General features: G+C 42.2%; 1 protein-coding gene across 6 annotated transcripts in view; it reads left to right on the top strand.

Moving 5' to 3' along the window:
- The first annotated feature begins 2,615 nt into the window (after positions 1–2,615).
- Positions 2,616–18,724, top strand: part of ARHGAP22 (Rho GTPase activating protein 22) — a 203,929-nt gene continuing 187,820 nt past the window's right edge. For 4 of the 6 annotated variants that reach the window (XR_014248941.1, XR_014248942.1, XR_014248943.1 and 1 more), the window contains exon 1: positions 2,616–11,356. Coding sequence is in view for 3 of the 6 variants with exons in the window: in XM_082407131.1 (XP_082263257.1) it covers positions 11,305–11,356 (52 nt within the window). In the remaining 3 variants the exon portion in view is untranslated. The remainder of the gene's footprint in view (positions 11,357–18,724) is intronic. The other 2 variants (XM_082407134.1, XM_082407132.1) reach the window with 1 other exon arrangement.

The raw sequence follows: 18,724 nt of genomic DNA, 5'->3' as shown, positions 1-18,724 counted from the left end.
GATGTTCGGCCTGGGCAGCTTCCTCCTTGTCCTGCCCTCCTCCCTCTCCCGCTGGTCACATGGGGGCCGGGGGCAGGGCCAAGGCCATGGCAGGGCCTCCGGGGTGAGAAGAGGGGGCAGGGAGCCCGGGCGCTTCCTCCAGGCAGTGTCTTGAAGAGGGAGCCCCGGGCAGGCTCTGGGCAGCGGAAACGGAGGTGTCCGGCTCCCCCGTACCAGGTGAGCAGACCCCTGGCCGGGCAACACGCAGGCAGCTTTCCTGGAAGCCTGGGCCTCCCCCTGCCTGCCGGGCCCAGATGCCCACTCGGTGATGGGGTGCTCTTTACCCCGTGCTCACACACGCTGGCAGCGGGGCACCCTGTAGGAGGTGAATGAGGAAGCATAGGGTGAACACCTAGGCCGGTCCAGGACAACAGGGTCCGTCTAAGTGTGAAGAATGCGGTGGCAGTGACTGCCAGAGCAATCTGGGCTTGAATCACACCCCCCATCTTCACCATGTTAAACTGTGTGACTTGGGATGACTCACAATTCCACTGAAATATTCACCTCTGGGTGCTGTCAGGTTAATGTGCTTGGTCTACAGTCAGTGCCTACTAAGTGCTAGCTGTCATCAGTAATAATGCCTGTGGGTGGGGTGATGCCCAGGTACAGGGCACACTGGCCTGAGTTCAGGAAGACCTGGTGTTCCCCGCACCCACCCCCATGGTGAGCCCGTTTGCTGTGTGGCCGGTACCAACCAGAGCTGCTCCTGGCTGAGTCATCCCCCAGCTTGCTCTCCAAGACTGCCCTTCACGGTACTGCCTGACAGGCCTGGGAGCTGTGCCCCTACTGTGCTGAGCTAAGCTGGGCTGTGGCCTGCACTGGAGCACAGCTGCTGAGAAAGGTAGGTGAGGGGCAGGCAAGGGCTGGGGTAGGTGATTGGAGAGCGGTTCTCCTCCCCCTCTGCCCTGAGGTCACTCTCCCCCAGCTGGAGAGCAGAACCCACCGTACCTGCCCTTCCACCCATGTTTTCCCCAAAGCAGATGCCCACGCCCCAGGGCCTTGTCATCCTGCTGCAGGCTGAGGTCAGTGAAGGTCAATCCTCCAACCAGAGCCCTGCCGGTATAATCATGCCTCCCACACTCACACTCATACACATATATACTCCCCCCATGATGCAGGTGGGCAGTGAGGGGCAGGGACTTGCCCAGGACATGTGGCACAGACAGGACAGAGGCCCCACTCACTGTCTCCCAGGGAGGCCTCTATTGTGTGATGGCAGAGCTGAGATTGGGTAGCCAGGAGAAGGGTAGGGGTTGGGGAGGAAAGGAAGGGCAATCAACACATCCAAGGGGAAGAACTAACATTGTTACTCACACACACACACACCTGGGGGTCAGTGTCATTTATCTTACCCTTAGGGCAACCTGCAGTGGGCATTGTATTTTTCGAGCCCCTCCCCCCTCCCCTTGATCACAGTACCCTGACATCTATTTTTAGCATCTACATCTATCCTGTACCAGCACAGGTGCTTTGTGGAAGCCAACTCCACCCAGCTCCTGGGATAAGACCAGGTTGCTTTAGGCAATCAACGCATCTTATTCCCCAACCATCAGGATTGTTTCAGGGGTGGATTGTTTGCCCAATCAAGGCCGTGAGGGAAGAGCTGTTTGGAGAAATAGAGAGGGAAAGCTTCCCAGCGCTTCTGAGAGAGACTCTGGGAGATATGTTTTTTCTTACCTCTAGACATGCAGGAGGAAGTATTACCTCCTGAAGTTGGTGTTCAGCATTTTTTTCCCTCATCAATAATCTTTTTATTGCTTACATGCTGAAATTATAGTATTTTGAATGTTTTAGCTTAAATAAAATATCCAAATTATTTTCACCCATTACTTTTTATGTTTTTTAATGTGGCTACTAAAAAATTTTAAATTATATCTATGGCTCAGATTTGTGGTTCAGATTATACTTCTATTGAGTAGCACTGTTTTAGAAGCTTAATAATTTTAGCTCTTATGTTTAGGTCTATGCTTCATTTCATGTTAGTCTTTGTGCATGGTGTTCATTCTTTTCCTTGTGTCTCTTTGTTACAACGTCATTTATGGAAAAGACTATCCTTTCCCCACTGAATTACCTTGACACCTTTTTTTTTTTAATTGAAGTATAGTTGATTTACAATGTTGTGTTAATATATATATATATCTTCAGATTCTTTTCCATTATAGGTTAATACAAGATATTGAATATAGTTCCCTGTGTTATACAGTAGGACCTTGTTGTTTATCTATTTTATATATAGTAGTGTGAATCTGTTAATCCCAAATTCCTAATCTATCCCTCCCCTCACCCTTTCCCCTTTGGTAACCATAAGTTTGTTTTCTATGTCTGTGAGTCTGTTTCTGTTTTGTATGTAAGTTCATTTGTATCATTTTTTTAGATTCCACATATAAGTGAGATCATATATTTGTCTTTCTCTGTCAGACTTCACTTAGTATGATAATCTCTAGGTCCATCCATGTTGCTACAAATGGCATTATTTCATTCTTTTTATGACTGAGTAATAGTCCATCATATATATATATATATATATATATATATATACACACACAGACACACATATAATGTGTATGTATATATATATATATATATATATATATATATGCCACGTCTTCTTTATCCATTGATCTGTCGATGGACATTTACATTGCTCTCATGTCTAGGCTATTGTAAACCATGCTACAGTGACCATTGGGGTGCATATACCCTTTCAAACCATGGCTTTCTCCAGAAAACATGCCCAGGAGTGGGATTGCTGGATCATATGCTACTCTATTTTTAGTTTTTTAAGGAACCTCCATACTGTTCTCCATAGTGACTGTTTACATTCCCAACAACAGTGTAGGAGGGTTCCCTTTTCTCCATACCCTCTCCAGCATTTATTATTTATAGACTTCTTGATAATTCTGACCAGTGTAAGGTGATACCTCACTGTAGTTCTGATTTGCATTTCTCTAATAATCAGCGATGTTGAGCACCTTTTCACGTGCCTCTTAGCCATCTGTATGTCTTCTTTGGAGAAATGTCTATTTAGGTCCTCTGCCCATATTTTGATTGGGTTGTTTGTTTTTTTGATATTGAGCCATATGAGCTGTTTGTATATTTTGGAAATTAATCCTTTGTCGGTCACATCATTTGCAAATATCTTCCCCCAGTCTGTAGGTTGTCTTTTTGTTTTGTTTATTGTTTCCTTTGCTGTGCAAAAGCTTTTAAGTTTCATTAGGTCCCAACTGTTTATTTTTACTTTTATTTCCATTACTCTAGGAGATGGATCCAAAAAAATATTGCTCAATTTATGTCAAAGATTGTTCTATGTTTTCCTCTAAGAGTTTTATAGTATCTGCACTTACATTTAGGTCTTTAATCCATTTTGAGTTTATTTTTGTTTATGGTGTTAAAGAATGTTCTAATTTCGTTCTTTTACATGTAGCGATCTAGTTTTCCCAGCATCACTTATTGAAGAGACTCTCTTCTCTCCACTGTATATTCTTGCCTCCTTTGTCAAAGATTAATTGACTGTAGGTGTGTGGGATTATTTCTGGGCTCTCTATTCTGTTCCATTGATCCATATGTCTGTTTTTGTGCCAATACCATGCTGTTTTGATTACTGTAGCTTTGTAATATTGTCTGAAGTCCAGGAGGGTTACGCTTCCAACTCTGTTCTTTTTCCTCAGAATTGCTTTGGCAGTTCTGGGTATTTTGTGGTTCCATATAAATTTTAGGATTATTTGTTCTAGTTCTGTGAAAAGTGTCACGGATAATTTGATAGGGATTGCATTAAATCTGTAGATTGCTATGAGTAGTATGGCCATTTTAACAATATTAATTCTTCCAGTCCAAGAGAATGGAATATCTTTCCATTTCTTTGAATCCTCTTCAGTTTCTTTTATCTATGTTTTATAGTTCTCGGCATATAAGTGTTTCATCTCCTTGGTCAGGTTTATTCCTAAGTATTTTTTTATGCAATTTTAAAAGGGATTTTTTTTTTTAACTTTCTCTTTCTGTATTTCATTGTTAGTGTAAAGAAATGCAAAAGATTTCTGTATGTTAATCTTGATCCTGCTAAATTTATTTATCAATTCTAGTTGTTTTTGTGGGGAGTCTTTAGGGTTTTCTATATATCATATCATGTCATCTGCGTATAATGACAATTTTACCTCTTCTCTTCCAATTTGGATACCTTTTGTTTCTTTTTCTTGTTTGATTGCTGTGGCTAGGACTTCCAATACTATGTTGAATAGAAGTGGTGAGAGTGGGCATCCTTGTCTTGTTCCAGATTTTAGCAGGAAGGCTTTCAGCTTTTCACTGTTGAGTATTATGTTGGCTGTGTGTTTGTCATAAATAGCTTTTATTATGTTGAGATATGTTCCCTCTATACCCTCTTTGGTGAGAGTATTTTTATCATTAATGGATGTTGAATTTTATCAAATGCTTTTTCTGCATCTATTGAGATGATCATGTGGTTTTTGTCTTTTCTTTTGTTGATGTGGTGTATCACATTGATTGATTTGCATATGTTGAATCATCCTTGTGACCCTAGGTTGAATCCAACTTGATCATGATGTATGATCCTTTTTATGAGTTTTTAGATGTGGTTTACTAATATTTTGTTGAGGATTTCTTGCATCTAGATTCATCAAAGATATTGGCCTGTAGTTTTCTGTTTTTGTAGCATCTTTGTCTGGTTTTGGTATCAGGGTGATGGTGGCTTCATGGAATGATTTTGGGAGTGTTCCCTCCTCTTCCGTCTTTTGGAATAGTTTGAAAAGGATCAGTATAAGTTCCTCTTTGTATCTTTGGTGGAATTCCCCGGTGAAGCCATCCAGTTCTGGACTTTTATTTGCAGGGAGTTTTTTTGTTACAGATTCTATTTCACCTCTAGTGATCAGTCTGTTCAAATCATCTGTTTCTTCTTGATTCAGTTTTGGTGGGCTGTATATTTCTAGAAACTTGTACATTTCTTCTAGGTTGTCCAATTTGTTGGCATATTATTGTTCATAATATTCTCTTTTTTTCCTGCAGTATTGGTTGCTCTTTCTCCTCTTTAATTTCTTATTTTATTTGTTTGGGTCCTCTCCTCTTCTTGGTGAGCTTGCCTAGAGGTTTGTCTATTTTGTTTATCCTTTCAAAAAAATGGTTCTTGGTTTTATTGATTTTTTTTCTATTTTTTTTTTTAATCTCTGTTTTATTTATTTCCTCTCTGACCTTTATTATTTCCTTCTTCTGCTGACTTTAGGTTTTGTTTGTTCTTTTTCTCTAATTCTTTTAGGTGATAGGTTAGGTTGTTTATTTGAGATTTTTCTTATTTTTTGAGGAAGGCCTGTATCACTATAAACTTTCCTCTTAGTACTGTTTTTGCTGCATCCCATGGATTTTGTATGTTTGTGTTTTCATTGTCATTTTTCTCAAGGTATTTTTTAATTTCCTCTTTGATTTCATCAGTTACCATTGGTTTTTTGGTAGCATGTTGTTTTGTCTCCAGGTAATTGTTTTTTTTCTCCTTTCTCTTTATGTGGTTGATTTCTAGTTTCATGCCATTATGGTCAGAAAAGATGCTTGAAATAATTTCTATCCTCTTAAATTTGTTAAGGCTTGTTTTGTGTCCTAGTATGTGGTCCATCCTAGAGAATGTTCCATGTGCACTTGAAAGTATATTCTGCTTTTTTTGGATGTAATGTCCCAAAAATATCAATTAAGTCTAACTATTCTATTGTGTCATTTAGGATCTCTGTTGCCTTATTGATTTTCTTTCTGGAAGATCTGTCCATTGATGTCAGTGGGGTGTTAAAGTCTCCTACTATTATTGTATTCCTATCAGTTTCTCCATTTATTTCTGTTAGTATTTGTTTTATGTATTTGGGTACTCCTATTGGGTACATATATGTTAATGAGTATAATATCCTCTTCTTGTATTGATCCTTTTATCATTATATAGTGTCCTTCTTTGTGTTTCTTTATGGCCTTTGTTTTAAAGTCTGTTTTGTCTGGTATGAGTATTACTACCCCTGCTTTCTTGTCATTTCCATTTGCATGAAATATCTTTTTCCATCCCCTCACTTTCAATGTATGTGTGTCCTTTGCCCTAAGGTAGGTCTCTTGTAGGCAGCATATTGTAGGCACTTGTGTTATTATCCAATCTGCTACTCTGTGTCTTTTGATTGGAGCATTTAGTCCATCAACATTTAAGGTAATTATTGATAGGTATGTATTTATTGCCATTTTGAACCTTGTTTGCCAGTTGATTCCTTTGTTTCTTTGTTTCTTTATCTTTTTGTTTTTCCTTTTGTGGTTTGATGGTTTTCTTTTGTATCATGCTTTTCTCTTCTTTTTGGTTTTTGTGAATCAGTTGTATGTTTCTGAGTTGTGGTGACCCTGGTTTTCAAGTATGTTAAGCCATTACTATAGCTACTTGGTTTACACTGGTGTTTATATAAGCTCAAACACTTTCTACAAAAATCCTACATTTTCTTACTCCCCTCCCCCACATTTTATGATTTTGAAGTCCTGTTTTACATCTTCGTGTTATCCTTTTGCTGTTCATTATAGTTATAATTGCTTTCACAAAATTTTTTGACTTTTTAAAATCTGTGTACTTGTTTACTTAAGTGATCTACAATCCTTTTATATATTTGCTTTTCCTATTGTGATTTTCTCTTTCCTATAGATTCTTATTTCTTTTCTATTTAAAGAAGACCTTTCAATATTTCTTTTAGAACAGGTTTAGTATTGCTGTATTCTTTTAGTTTTTACTTGTCTGAGAAATAATTTCTTCTTCTATTCTAAATGATAATCTTGCTGGGTAGAGTATCCTACATTGCAGGTTTTTCTCTTTCAGGACTTTGAATATATCTTGTCACTCCCTTCTGGCTTGCAATGTTTCTGTAGAGCAATCAGTTTATAGCCTTATCAGGGTTCCCTTGTAACTAACTCTTTGTTTTTCTCTTGCTGCTTTTAGAATCCTCTCTTTATCTTTAACTTTTGCCATTTTAATTATAATATGTCTTGGTATAGGTCTGTTTGGGGTCATCTTGTTTGGGACCCTCTGTGCTTCCTGTACCTGGATATCTGTTTCCTTATTTAGGTTTGGGAATTTTTCAGCTATAATTTCTTCAAATACATTTTTGATCCCCTTTTCTCTTTCTTCTCCTTCTGGGATCCCTATTATGCATAGATTGGCATGCTTTATATTATCCCATAGGTTTCATATATTGCTTTCATTTTTTAAAATTTGTCTTTCTGTCTGCTGTTCTGATTGGGTGATTCCATTATTCTGTCTTCTAGATCACTCATTCATTCTTCTGCATTATTTAGTTTACTATTTATTGCCTTTAGCTTGGTTTTCATCTTGGCAATTGAGTTTTCTAATTTTGACTGGCTCCTCTTTATAGCTCCTAGTTCCTTGTTACAGTGATCTGCATTTCTATTGATAGCCTTTCTTAATCCCTTCAATATTTTTATTACCTCCTTTTTGAACTCAGGGTCTAGCAGACTGGAGAGGTCTGTTTCATTGTTTGTCTTTTTCAGGAGAATTCTCTTATTCTTTTAATTGGGAGCGGTTCCTCTGCTTCTTCATTTTACTTCTATTTCTCTGACTCTGAATTTAGGAGAAACAGTTATCTACTGTGGTCTTGAAGGGTTGTTTTTATGTGGGAGTGTCCCTGCATAGCCTGCGTGAGTCTAATGTTTTTGGTGCGAGGGCTTTTTGGTATGGATGCCTGCCATGTCTTTCCTTAGGGTGTGCTGGCCATTATCCCCTTGATAGGGGATGTGATTGGTGTTGTGGTGACCAGAGCCTGAACTGGATGTTGAGCAGGGCCTCCTCTTTGCTCTGTGGTTGTCACAGCCCTGTTGGGGCAGGGTCTGCTCCCCAGTTGTTGGAGTAGAAGCCCCCAGATCTGGTTCTAAGCTTCAGTGTGAGGTAGGTGGGACTGGAGCGCTCCTGCTGGGGGCAGAGCCACTGAGTATTCCTCCACAGGAGATGTCCACTGTGACATATGCTCTGTGATGTCACCTGTCACCCATTGTGTGTGCTCACAAAGTACACTGCTGTTGGCACTGCCCTCAGCCTCACTTCAGCCGTGAGAACACAGGCAATCAGCCCGGATGTCCCTCAGGCGCTGTGCTGACAAAGCCGTTGGCACAGATCCACCAGCACCCACCGTAGTCATGCACCCAGACCCTCCATGGGAGTGCTGGGAGTCAGCCTCTGAGTGTGTGTACCCAGAAAACCCACCACTGCTGATGTCAGACCCAGCCCAGCCAGGGGAGCACCAGTAATCCTCTTGGATGTCCTGCAGGTGCTGCACTCACATGTCTCCACCTAAATCTTGCAGCTGCAGGGAATCAGCTCAGATTTCAGCCCCGCTTTCCAAGTTGTGCACCCATGGGGAATTGGCTCCGATTTCAGCCCCACCTCCACATGTGGGCAAACTGCCAGAGCTTGCGTGCTTTCAGAGCTCCTGGTGGTGGAGCCTCGCCTGCTCTGAGCATGCTGAGGCTGCTGTGGTGGGACCAACCACTCCCCCTTCACATGCACTGACAATGGGGCTCCTATGGCAGACCTGGCCTCTGTCCTGCACACACCCCCAGTTGCAGCCTGGCCACACTCCAGGCCCTTTGGGCTGTCTCCATGCAGCCAAATCAAGTCCTCTCCCCTGGTCTGTCCACTGAAGCTCGAGTTTCCACATCCAGCCACTGTGCACACCAGCAGGTGCATGACTCAGGCTGGGGGGGCGTGCAGCAAGGTGGCCAGGACTATCTGTGCTGGTCTCTCTCTGCCTTGCCTGCCACAAGCTGGCTGCTGCATTCTTCTCTGAGCCTCTAAAGCTCCCTATCTGTCCTGGCTGATCTCCCAGCCAGTGAAGGGCATTCCCAGGGTGAGGGAACATTTCCTCTTCCACAGCTCCCTTCCAGGGGCACAGGTCCTGTCCCAATTCCTTTTTTTTCTTTCTTCCTACCCAATTATGTGGTGATCTTTCTTGCAGCTTTGGTTATATGAGATCTTCTGCCAGTGTTCAGTGGGTATTCTGTGAAAATTGTCCCACATGTAGATGTATTTTTGATGTATCTGTGGGAGGAGGTGAGTTCTAGGTCCTTCTATTCCACCACCTTGATCTCCACCCCCAGCATTTTTTTTAATAATAAGGCAACCTTGATGAAGATGAAGCAGACACCTCAGGAAGCAAACAAGAGAACTGGAGGGAAAAAAAACCCAAAAAACCTGACTTGGTTGACATTGTCAAGCTGCTGGATCTAACCATACCTGAAGTCCATATCAAGAGAACTTTCACACTAAAGAAGCCAAAATATACCCCCTTATCTTTTAAGCCAATTTTAATTGTCTTTTTGTTTCCAGCAACTGAAAGATTCTTACCTGATCATCATCTTTTGACCAAAGCTAAAATGGATACTCAGAAGGCTGAGTATCCAGCTAAAATATAGGTTGCCAGCTAAAATATAGGGCACCCAGTTAAATCAGAATTTCAGATCAGTTATCAACAATGAATATCAACCAGGAATACCTTTATAGTAGGTGTTATGTCCCATGAAATATTTGTAACACACTCATACTAAAAATATAACTTGACGTTCTGTATTTTTAATTGCTAAATCTGGTAACCCTATTTCAGCTACACATCCAGATTCACACTACTAGGGGGAAAAAAGAAAAAACCAACCTAGACCTGGACACGGACCCAGATTTTTTAATTCTAAAGCCCTTACTACACTAGGTAATAGGGTCATGGGATGGGCTTCTTCCTCTCACTCCCCCCCCATCACCCTCCCACCCTTGCATGCTTAGAGGATATAGAGAGATGTCACTCTGTCCCCAAGGGCCTCTAAGGTCTGTCCCAATTCCAAGGTTCTCAGGCTTGATGCTCCTCTAGTTCCTTGGCTCTGCTCTGTGGCTGCCTCTGTACTTTGGGCTTCATCACTCTTCTCACTCTGCTCTTTACCCCGGCTTCCCTTTGCAAGCCAAACCGCCGTTCACTTGGGCCCAAGGGCACACCGGCATCTCTGGTTGGGGCTTTGTTGTTCTCTTCAAGCAGTTTTGCTCTCACCCACCAGCTTCTGCTCCCAGCTGCCCCAGGTCACTCCCCAGAGCACAGCTTGGCCCCTCCGCTGGATTGTCCCAATGCTCCCCTCAGAACACCAGCAGCAGGAGCTGTGCCTGGTCACCAAGGCATGGAGCAAGGTGACACTGCCCCAGCACAGCCTGCTGAGTGCTCTCCAGCAGCCCACAGCCCCAGGGTGGAGGGGACACGCCAACAATGAGTATTGGCTATGCTTGTTTTATCTGCATAACAGTGATTGGTTCTGTAATCACAAACACGAAACAAGCTCAACACAGCAGAGGCAGGGAAGCAAAGGAGATAAGAAGGGTAGTTGGGAGAACATTCTGTTGGGTGTCCCCACCCAAGAGTTGCTTCTCAGACTATATAAACTCCATGTGTATTTAAACACGATAACACTGACCCCCCCCCTTGGAGCTGCCTGTCCCTTAGATTGCCAAGACCACGATGTCAATGATGTTGAGGGCTTCATAATTGTCACTTGGCTGTTTCCTAATCGGGATTTTTCTTTTCCACTTTCCACAACTGTAAATTATGCAATAATGATGCTAAATTTCCAGAAATAGAATGAGAAGCCATGCTGTTAGCAGCGGTGTACCACGGTGAGGGTCTGCCACGGGTGCTGCTGGGGCTTTGTTTCTCCATCTAGGGGTGGGGTCCGTGTCCTCCGTCTCTCCACTAACAGGACTGCCGTGCACATCAGGTGAGGGTCCTGGAAGTCACATTGCACATTTGCAGGTTATTGTTTGTAGCTGTTTTTGAAGCTCTCTGGAAAACACAGCTCCTTTTAAATCCAGGCCATCTGATTGGAAAGATCAAACGTAGCATCTGACGTGTGGAGGGTTTTGCCGTTTTATACCCACCATCTCGTTGACCCGTCGTTCACTCTGAGGGGTGGTTCATTATTGTTCCCATTTTACAGATTTGAGGAACTGATACCCAGAGGTCTGTGACTTGCCCAAGGCCATCCCAAGATCCCTGGTACACTTGCATTAAAGGGACTAATTCCTCACAGCGAGGCTTCTTGTTGGAAACCCAAGAAAACACCAGATAAAGGGCATTCTAAATATATTTCTCTTCTATAGATGCTGATCTCCTATTACTGGAAAACAGGAATTAGCGTGTCTGCTTGAGGATGTGGTTGGCTCTTTATAAAAAGGATATACAATAAATTTGCACATAGACTGCCAGCTTCGTTATGTTGCCGACAGCTTCCAGCAAAAGAAGAACGTTTGCAACCAGATATTTCGGTAAGAAGTTTATTTTATTCTATGTGGTGTATGATTACCTTGGTTCTTGGCTTCTTGCTTGAGGGATGGGGTCATTTGTGGCCACCCAAAGAAGCTGTCTTGGTCTTGTAATCTGAGAGCACCTAGGGGCATCTGTGGTCAGGGCCCAGGCACTGATTGATGGCTCAGCCCTCACCCCTGAACTCGGGAGCTGGTTCATGTCTGCCTGAAAAACAGAGCCTTCATAATGACCACGATTGTCAGGGACCCTGGCTCCAGTGGCTCAGGGCTCTGATGACATTCAGAGTCTGTAAGAATCACTGTGCCCACAGACCATGGGTGCAAAAGGCCATCACAGGGAAGGCTGTGCATTCTGAGGCTGCCCTGTATCTTGCTTGGAAACAATCCAGCTAAGCAGTTAATTCAGAAACAATGAGGATGGTTCAGTAGTCCTCAGTAAAGTGTCCAGGAGGTAACTTAGACAAAGTGGGACAAACCGCTGTGTGGTCATACAAGTGCTGACTAGCTGGGTGAGTCAAATAGGTGCTGGCTGAGTGTTTGTGCAGTGACATCTCACGTTCTCTGGACCTGGGTGCCTTCAGGTGATGATTGAAATCCCAGATACTAGTGGGAGAAACACAGTCAGTGGTGCTCAACCTGGCTTTATGTTAGAATCATGCAGGAGCTTTTAAAAATCCCCAGACATTTTTTTATTTTTGGCCGTGCCACGTGGCATGAGGGATCTTAGTTCCCCGACCGGGGATCATACCCGTGCACCCTGCAGTGGAAGCGTGGAGTCCTAACCACTGGATCGCCAGAGAATTCCCTCCCCAGGCATTTTTGAATACTGGAGATCAGGCTTAATTGGTGTGGGGTGGACATCAGCGGTTCCCAGGTGAACCTAGTGTGCAGCCAGGCCCAAGAGCCACCAGACAGAGCCCAGAGCCCCCAGACCACACAGCAGCCTTTGCTATGGTCTGCACAGGTATCCGCAGGGATGCTGAGTCAAGCTCTATGTCCACAAAGCCAGGTCGCCAGAATCCCACTCTGGGCTGCACACGTGTTGTGGGACCCTTCTTGCATGTTTAACCTCTCTGGAGCCTCCTTTCTACAATAGGAGGTGGAGAGCAGCTGAGATTAGCCTTTACCTCTGTTCAGTCCTAATGCATTCGGGTGGGGGGTGGTATGTAAAATATCCAGTATTTTTCTCTCATCTGGGTTTATGGCATCATCTGAGTTGAAAGGAAAAGTCACAGTCACTTACTTTTGTGGAAGGTTCCAGCCACCAGATTTCCATGGTGTAGCAGATGTCCCCGGCTTCAGAGTACAGATGCTAATCGTTTGAGAAAACGACAAATGAGCTATTGCATGAGATACCTGAATTTAAAGAATTTGATTGAGTTAAATTTTTGTTGTGGTGAAATTCACATAAAATTAACCATTTTAAAGTGAATAATTAATTCAGTGGCAATTTCAAGGTGTCCCACAACCACCAACTCTCTTTAGTTCCAAAACATTTTTATCACCCCCCAAAAAACCGCATCCCCATGAAGCAGTTGCTTCCCACCTCCCCCAGCCCTGGCAGCCACTAATCTGCTTTCTCTCTCTCTGGGCTTACCTATTCTGGATATTTCTTATAAATCGAATCATACAGTGTGTGTCCTTTTGTGTCTGGCTTCTTTGACTTGGAGTAATGTTTTTGAGGTTCATCCACATTATAGCATGTATTGGAACTTTATTCCTTTAGACTGAATTCATTTTTAAATTATTATCTGCCCACAAACAGCTTGGCAGCTTTGTAAAAAAGGAGCAGCAATGCCATTCTACGGAAGGCTTCAGAAAGGACAGGCGAGTCAGCCAACACAGGGGAAGTGTTCTCTGCCCCATCTCTGGTCTCTCTAATTCAGCCCTGTCTCTTCTCCCTCTCTCTGTCTCTGTCTATCTGTCTGTCTGTCTCTCTTTCTCTGACCCTCCCTTCTCTCTCTCTCCCCCCAAATATTCTAGAGGAGATTATTGGGGAACTTGAGCTTGCTTTTAACGGAAATTCTCAGGGAATTGGGGCAAACAGAAGATTCTTTGGAGTTAAATTGAGCTTCTGTACTTCACTTAACCACTTTGCCTATAATTTTGCCAAGTTGAGGACCTGCCATGTAGCAGGAAGTCAGAGGCCAACTTCTACAGGTCTTGGCCTCTCACTGAGGGGCGCTGTGCTAAAACTCTTACCCAGCCATGGGCACCACCCTTGGCTCCACCTCTTGTGAGTTTTCCTGTGCCACTATCTTGCCTGGTCAGACCAGGTGCAGTCTCTTTGCTCCCAGCTTCCCAAACTTCTGCTCACTGAGCCGCCTGGTTCTCTGCCAAGGACTGGTGGCTTCTCCCTGTTAGCTGACCCTCATGAATAGCCACTGGACGTCAGATTCATAGTGGGAAGCAAAATGGTGGCTCCTGCCCATACCCGGCCAGAGAGTCCACAGAGAAGAAGGTAGCTCTGAAGCCATTCCTACAGGTCCCCAGTTGCCTGGCCCACAAGCTGACCTTCAGGACCAAGGCCAGGGGGCAGCTTGGAATGGGCAACCTCCATCACACCCCTTCTCCAGGCCTTCCCAATTCTGTGGCTTTGCTTACTTTTCCTTCTTCCAGAGCATACCCTCACCCCTCCCTGCTGTGATCCCAGGTAGGCAGGCACGAGTATGTCCTGGGAGAACAGGAGATTCAGAGAGAGGAGAACTGAAGATATAGGAAGGGGAGTGGTGGGTGATGCAAGAGGAAAGGTAGGTTGATGTCACTTTGAGAAACTTGGACTCTTTCTTATGGGCAATAGGGAGCTATTGAAAGTTGTAAGAATAGGACTGATCAGAACTGTTTATAGGAAGAATGTCATGGCAGCTGGGTATGAAGTCAGCTCTCACCTGGATTCTTACAAAGGCCTCCTCACTGGTCTTCCTGATTCTACTCATGGCCTTTTCATCTCTTCTCAATATTGCAACTGGAACAGGCTCGTAAACCTAAATCAGAAAAAAACAAAACAAAACAAAAAAAAAAACCTAAATCAGATTAGATCTGTCATTCACTCAACACACCCCAGTGGATCCCCATGTCACGCTTCCACCCAGCCCAACATTACCCATCACATCATCTCCTACATACCCTGCTTGCTTGGCACCAGCAACACCAGCCTCCTTGCTGTTCCTCAGACATGCCAGGTCTTTGCATGTGCTCTCCCCTCTCTCCAGAGCACCCTAACCCTCAGATATCCATATGGCTCACAAACTCACCTCTTTCAGATTTTTGCCCAAATGTCACCTTCTCTTGAGGCTTTCACTGACTGCCTGTCTGTGTCACAATGGGATAAGTTACACAGTAACTGGGTCACGGGCCACCTGCCCATCATAGTGACTCAAAGACCCAGGCTAATGGAACAACCATTATCTCAAGTGCTGCTGGTGGCCAGGCCAGATGGCAAAGGGAGAGATTGAGCTCCAGAAGGGTCTCATGGCAGCAGTGAAATCCTCAGCCTGGAAGTCACATGTCACACTCCACTCACAGCTCATTGCCCCAACTACCCACGAGGGGTCCAGGAAGTACAGTCCGACCACATGCCTGGAAGGGAGAGTTAGGGTTAGGGTTGGCAAACCACACCAATGACTGCACAAGTTGAATCCCGCCCTGACATTCCTATCCTCTGCTTTATTTTTCTTCATAGCATTTGTTATTATCTCATATATTTCTATATTTTAACAGTTTATGGAGATGTAGTTACACAGAATAAAATTCACCCATTCTAAGTGTACAATTAAATAATTTTTGGTAAATTTATAGAGTTATCCAACCATCACCATAATCCAGTTTTTAGACATTTCTATCACCCAGAAAAATTCCCTCCTGACTATCTGCAATTAATCCCCACTCCTGCCCCACAGCCTGAGAAACCATTGATGTGCCTTCTGTCTCTATAAATTTGCCCTTTCTGGACATTTTATGTAAGCAGAATCATATACTATGTGGTCTTTTGCATCAAGCTTCTTTCATTTAGCATAAAGTTTCTGAGGTTCATTCATGTTCTTATGTGTATCAGTAGTTGTTCCTTTTTAGCTGAATAATATATGGATGTGCATTTTGTTTATACACTCACCAGTTGATTTATTATTTTAGGGCATATCCTGAAGAATGTTCCATATGTACGTGAAAATAATGTATATTCTGCTGTCATTGTAAGGAGTGTCCTATATATATCACTTAGGTCAAATTGATTAATAGTGTTGTCTAAGCCTTCTATATTGTTACTGATATTCTGTCTAGTTGTTCTGTCATTTATTGAGATTGGTGTAGGGAAATCTCCAACTCTTATTATTCAACTGTCTACTGTCACTTTTTACTTCATGTATTTTGAGGATCTTTTGTTAAGTCTGTGTATGTTTATAATTGTTATAGCGTCCTGATGTATTCACCCTTTTATCATTGTAAAATGTTCCTCTTTGTTGTAATGTTTCTTTTCTTAAAGTCTATTTTATCTTATATTAACATAGCCAGTTCCAGCTGTCTTATGGTTCCTGTTGCATGGCATACCTTTTTCCATCCTTTTCCTTTCAACCAGTTTGTATCACTGAATCTACAGTGTGTCTCTTATAGATAGCATATAATTAGATCTTGCTATTTCATGAAGACAGTCTTTGCCCTTTGAATGGGGATATTTAGACCACTCACATTTAATGAAAATATTGATATGATTGGGTTTACATTTTCCATTTTGTAACTTGTTTTCTATATGTCTCCTCTATTTTTATTCCTCTGTTCCTCCTTTACCATCATCTTTGTATTAGATGTTTTCTAGTATACCACTTTAATTTTTTATTGATTTTTTTTTACTATATTTTTGTGTCATTTTCTTAGTGCTTGCTCTAGGGATTACAATATGCATTTTATCTTAATCTACTTCAGATTAATATTTAATTCCAGTGAAACATAAAAACTTTGCTCCAAGGTAGTTCCATTTCCTCTCTTCTCCTTTGTTTTAGTATTGTCATATGTGTATTACATCTATGTCTTATAAGCCCCAAAGGACACTATTATAATTATTGCTTTATACACAGTTAAGTCTTTAAAAGATGTTAAGAGAAGAAAAGAGAAAAAATATATTTATAGAGTCTTTCATATTAACCCATGTACTTATGATTTCCTGTGTGCTTCATCTCTTCCTGTGGATGCTGGTCGCCGCCTGGTGTCATTTCCTTTCAGCCTGAAGAACTTCCTTTAGTGCTTCTTATGAGGCAGGTCTGCCAGCAAGGAATTCTGTTAGTTGTTTTTTATCTGGGAATGTGTTAATTTTGCCTTCATTTTTGTAGGACAGCTATTTGGATACAAAATTCCTGGTTAATGGTTTTTATTTTTCTTTCAACCCTTTGAATATGGCCTTCCACTTCTAGCCTCCGTTGTTTCAGATGAGAAGTCATGTGATGAGGGGGACAAGTTTTTCTCTTGCCACTGTCAGGATTTCCTCTTTATCTTTCAAAAGTTGGACTCTAAAGTGTTGAACTATAAATATCTTTGTATTTTAAAACTGCTTGGGATTTTTAAAGTTGGTTACATGTGAAACATATTTTTCATCAAATTTGGGAAGTTTTCAGCCACTATATTTTTTGAAATAATTTTTCTGTTACTCTCTTTTGTCTCCTTCTAGGACTTGCATTACACATATGTTGGCATACTTATTGTTGCTTCAAAGATCTCTGAAAGTCTGTTCTTTTTCCTTCAATTGTTTTGTTCTGTGTTTCTCTATATTCTTCAGATTGGGTTATTTCTATAGCTCTGTCCTAAAGTTCACGTATTCTTTCTTCTGCCATCTCAGATCTTCTGTTGAGCCCCTTTAGTGAATTTTTCATTTCAATTATTGGACTTTCAACTCAAGAATTTCCATTTGTTTTTTTATATTTTCTATCTCATTGAGATTCCCTATGTGTTGATTCATTATTATCATGCATCCCTTTAATTCTTTAAACATGTTCCCTTTAGTTCTTTAAATGTATTTACATAGGGTTTTTTAAAAGTATTTGTCTGCTAAATACAAAAATCTGGGAATATTCAGAGAGTTTCTATTGGCCTTTTTCCTAAGTATGGGTCACACTTTCCTCTTCCTTTGTACACTTATAATTTTTTAATTAAAAACTGGGTATTTTAGATAATGTATTGTAGGAACTCTGAATTCTAATTTACTCACCTAAACAATGTTGTTGTTGAATTGTTTGGTAACTTGCCTGGGATAAATCTGTTAAATCTGTCTCCTCTACAATATGCAGTCACTAATATCTCTGGTTATATTTGTTGTTTATTCTTCCTTTTATTTTTAAACCTGGCTTCCTAGGGGTCACCTCTGTTTCTGTGTAATTCAGTGATCAGCCAATGATTGGACAGATGTTGCATGCAAACCTTGAGCTAGTAGAACTTCCATTCTCTGCCAGTAGATCTGCGTGAGGTAGGGAAATGCAGTCAAAGTTCAGATTGTTTTCAAGTTCTTCAAGTTTGCCCTGGCTTTTACTTTCTGCTGGACTCTTCACATTACCTCTGCACTTGCCCACAGTCTTAGGATTGGCAGGAGTGTATGGGTACCCTGAGCCCTCTCTGGTCTCCACAGCATGTGCATGCACCCTAAGCCAGGAACATGTTTGCCCCAACAATGACTACAAACTCAGACACAGCATTAGTTCTCCCCATTCACTTGCTGCCAAGATTGTCTATTCCACTGACAATGCCTCTGGGTGTAGGCATCACCCACTGCTCAAAATTGAATAAGTCACTTTTGACTTCGTCAGCAAAGTTGCTGGTCCCCATGATGTGCCCCACCCTGGCAGAAACTCTGTGAGGACTGAGATGGGGAAAGTGGGATAGAAGCACCCCTTGGCAAGAACACCACAGACTCTCACTGTTCTTAACTAAAGTATAGCAGTTTTTCAAGCATAAGTGATTGTTGCATGCCTTTGGTCAATTTCAGAGTATGGAAATGGTTGTTTTTGTCAGTTTTGTCCAGATTTATAGTTGCATTTGGCGAAGAGGTTTTGCTGACCTCATCACTCAGACATAGCTAGAAGTCCTGCCTCCTACTTACCTATTTCATCTACTATCTGTCTCCCCTCTCCTACTAAGATACAGGCTCTATTCTGCAGGCTTTATTGCCACTACCCCTTTGGTCACTATTCAAGCACCACTTAGAATAAGGAGGGAAGGGTGAAAGTTAAGGTTAGAGCTGTTTTCACAGTGCCTAGAATGATGTCTGACCTGCAGTATATGCTTAATGACTGTTGAATAACTGAACAAATAGCATGGAGAGAAGACTAATGGAGGTCAGGTAGCCTTCCTGAGGATCCGAGTCAGTAAGAATATAAAGGGGACAGTGGG

The sequence above is a fragment of the Balaenoptera borealis genome (genome assembly GCF_965194805.1).
Source record: "Balaenoptera borealis genome assembly, chromosome: 10".
Classification (NCBI taxonomy): Eukaryota; Metazoa; Chordata; class Mammalia; order Artiodactyla; family Balaenopteridae; genus Balaenoptera; species Balaenoptera borealis.
This window is presented reverse-complemented; position numbering and strand designations above follow the sequence as displayed.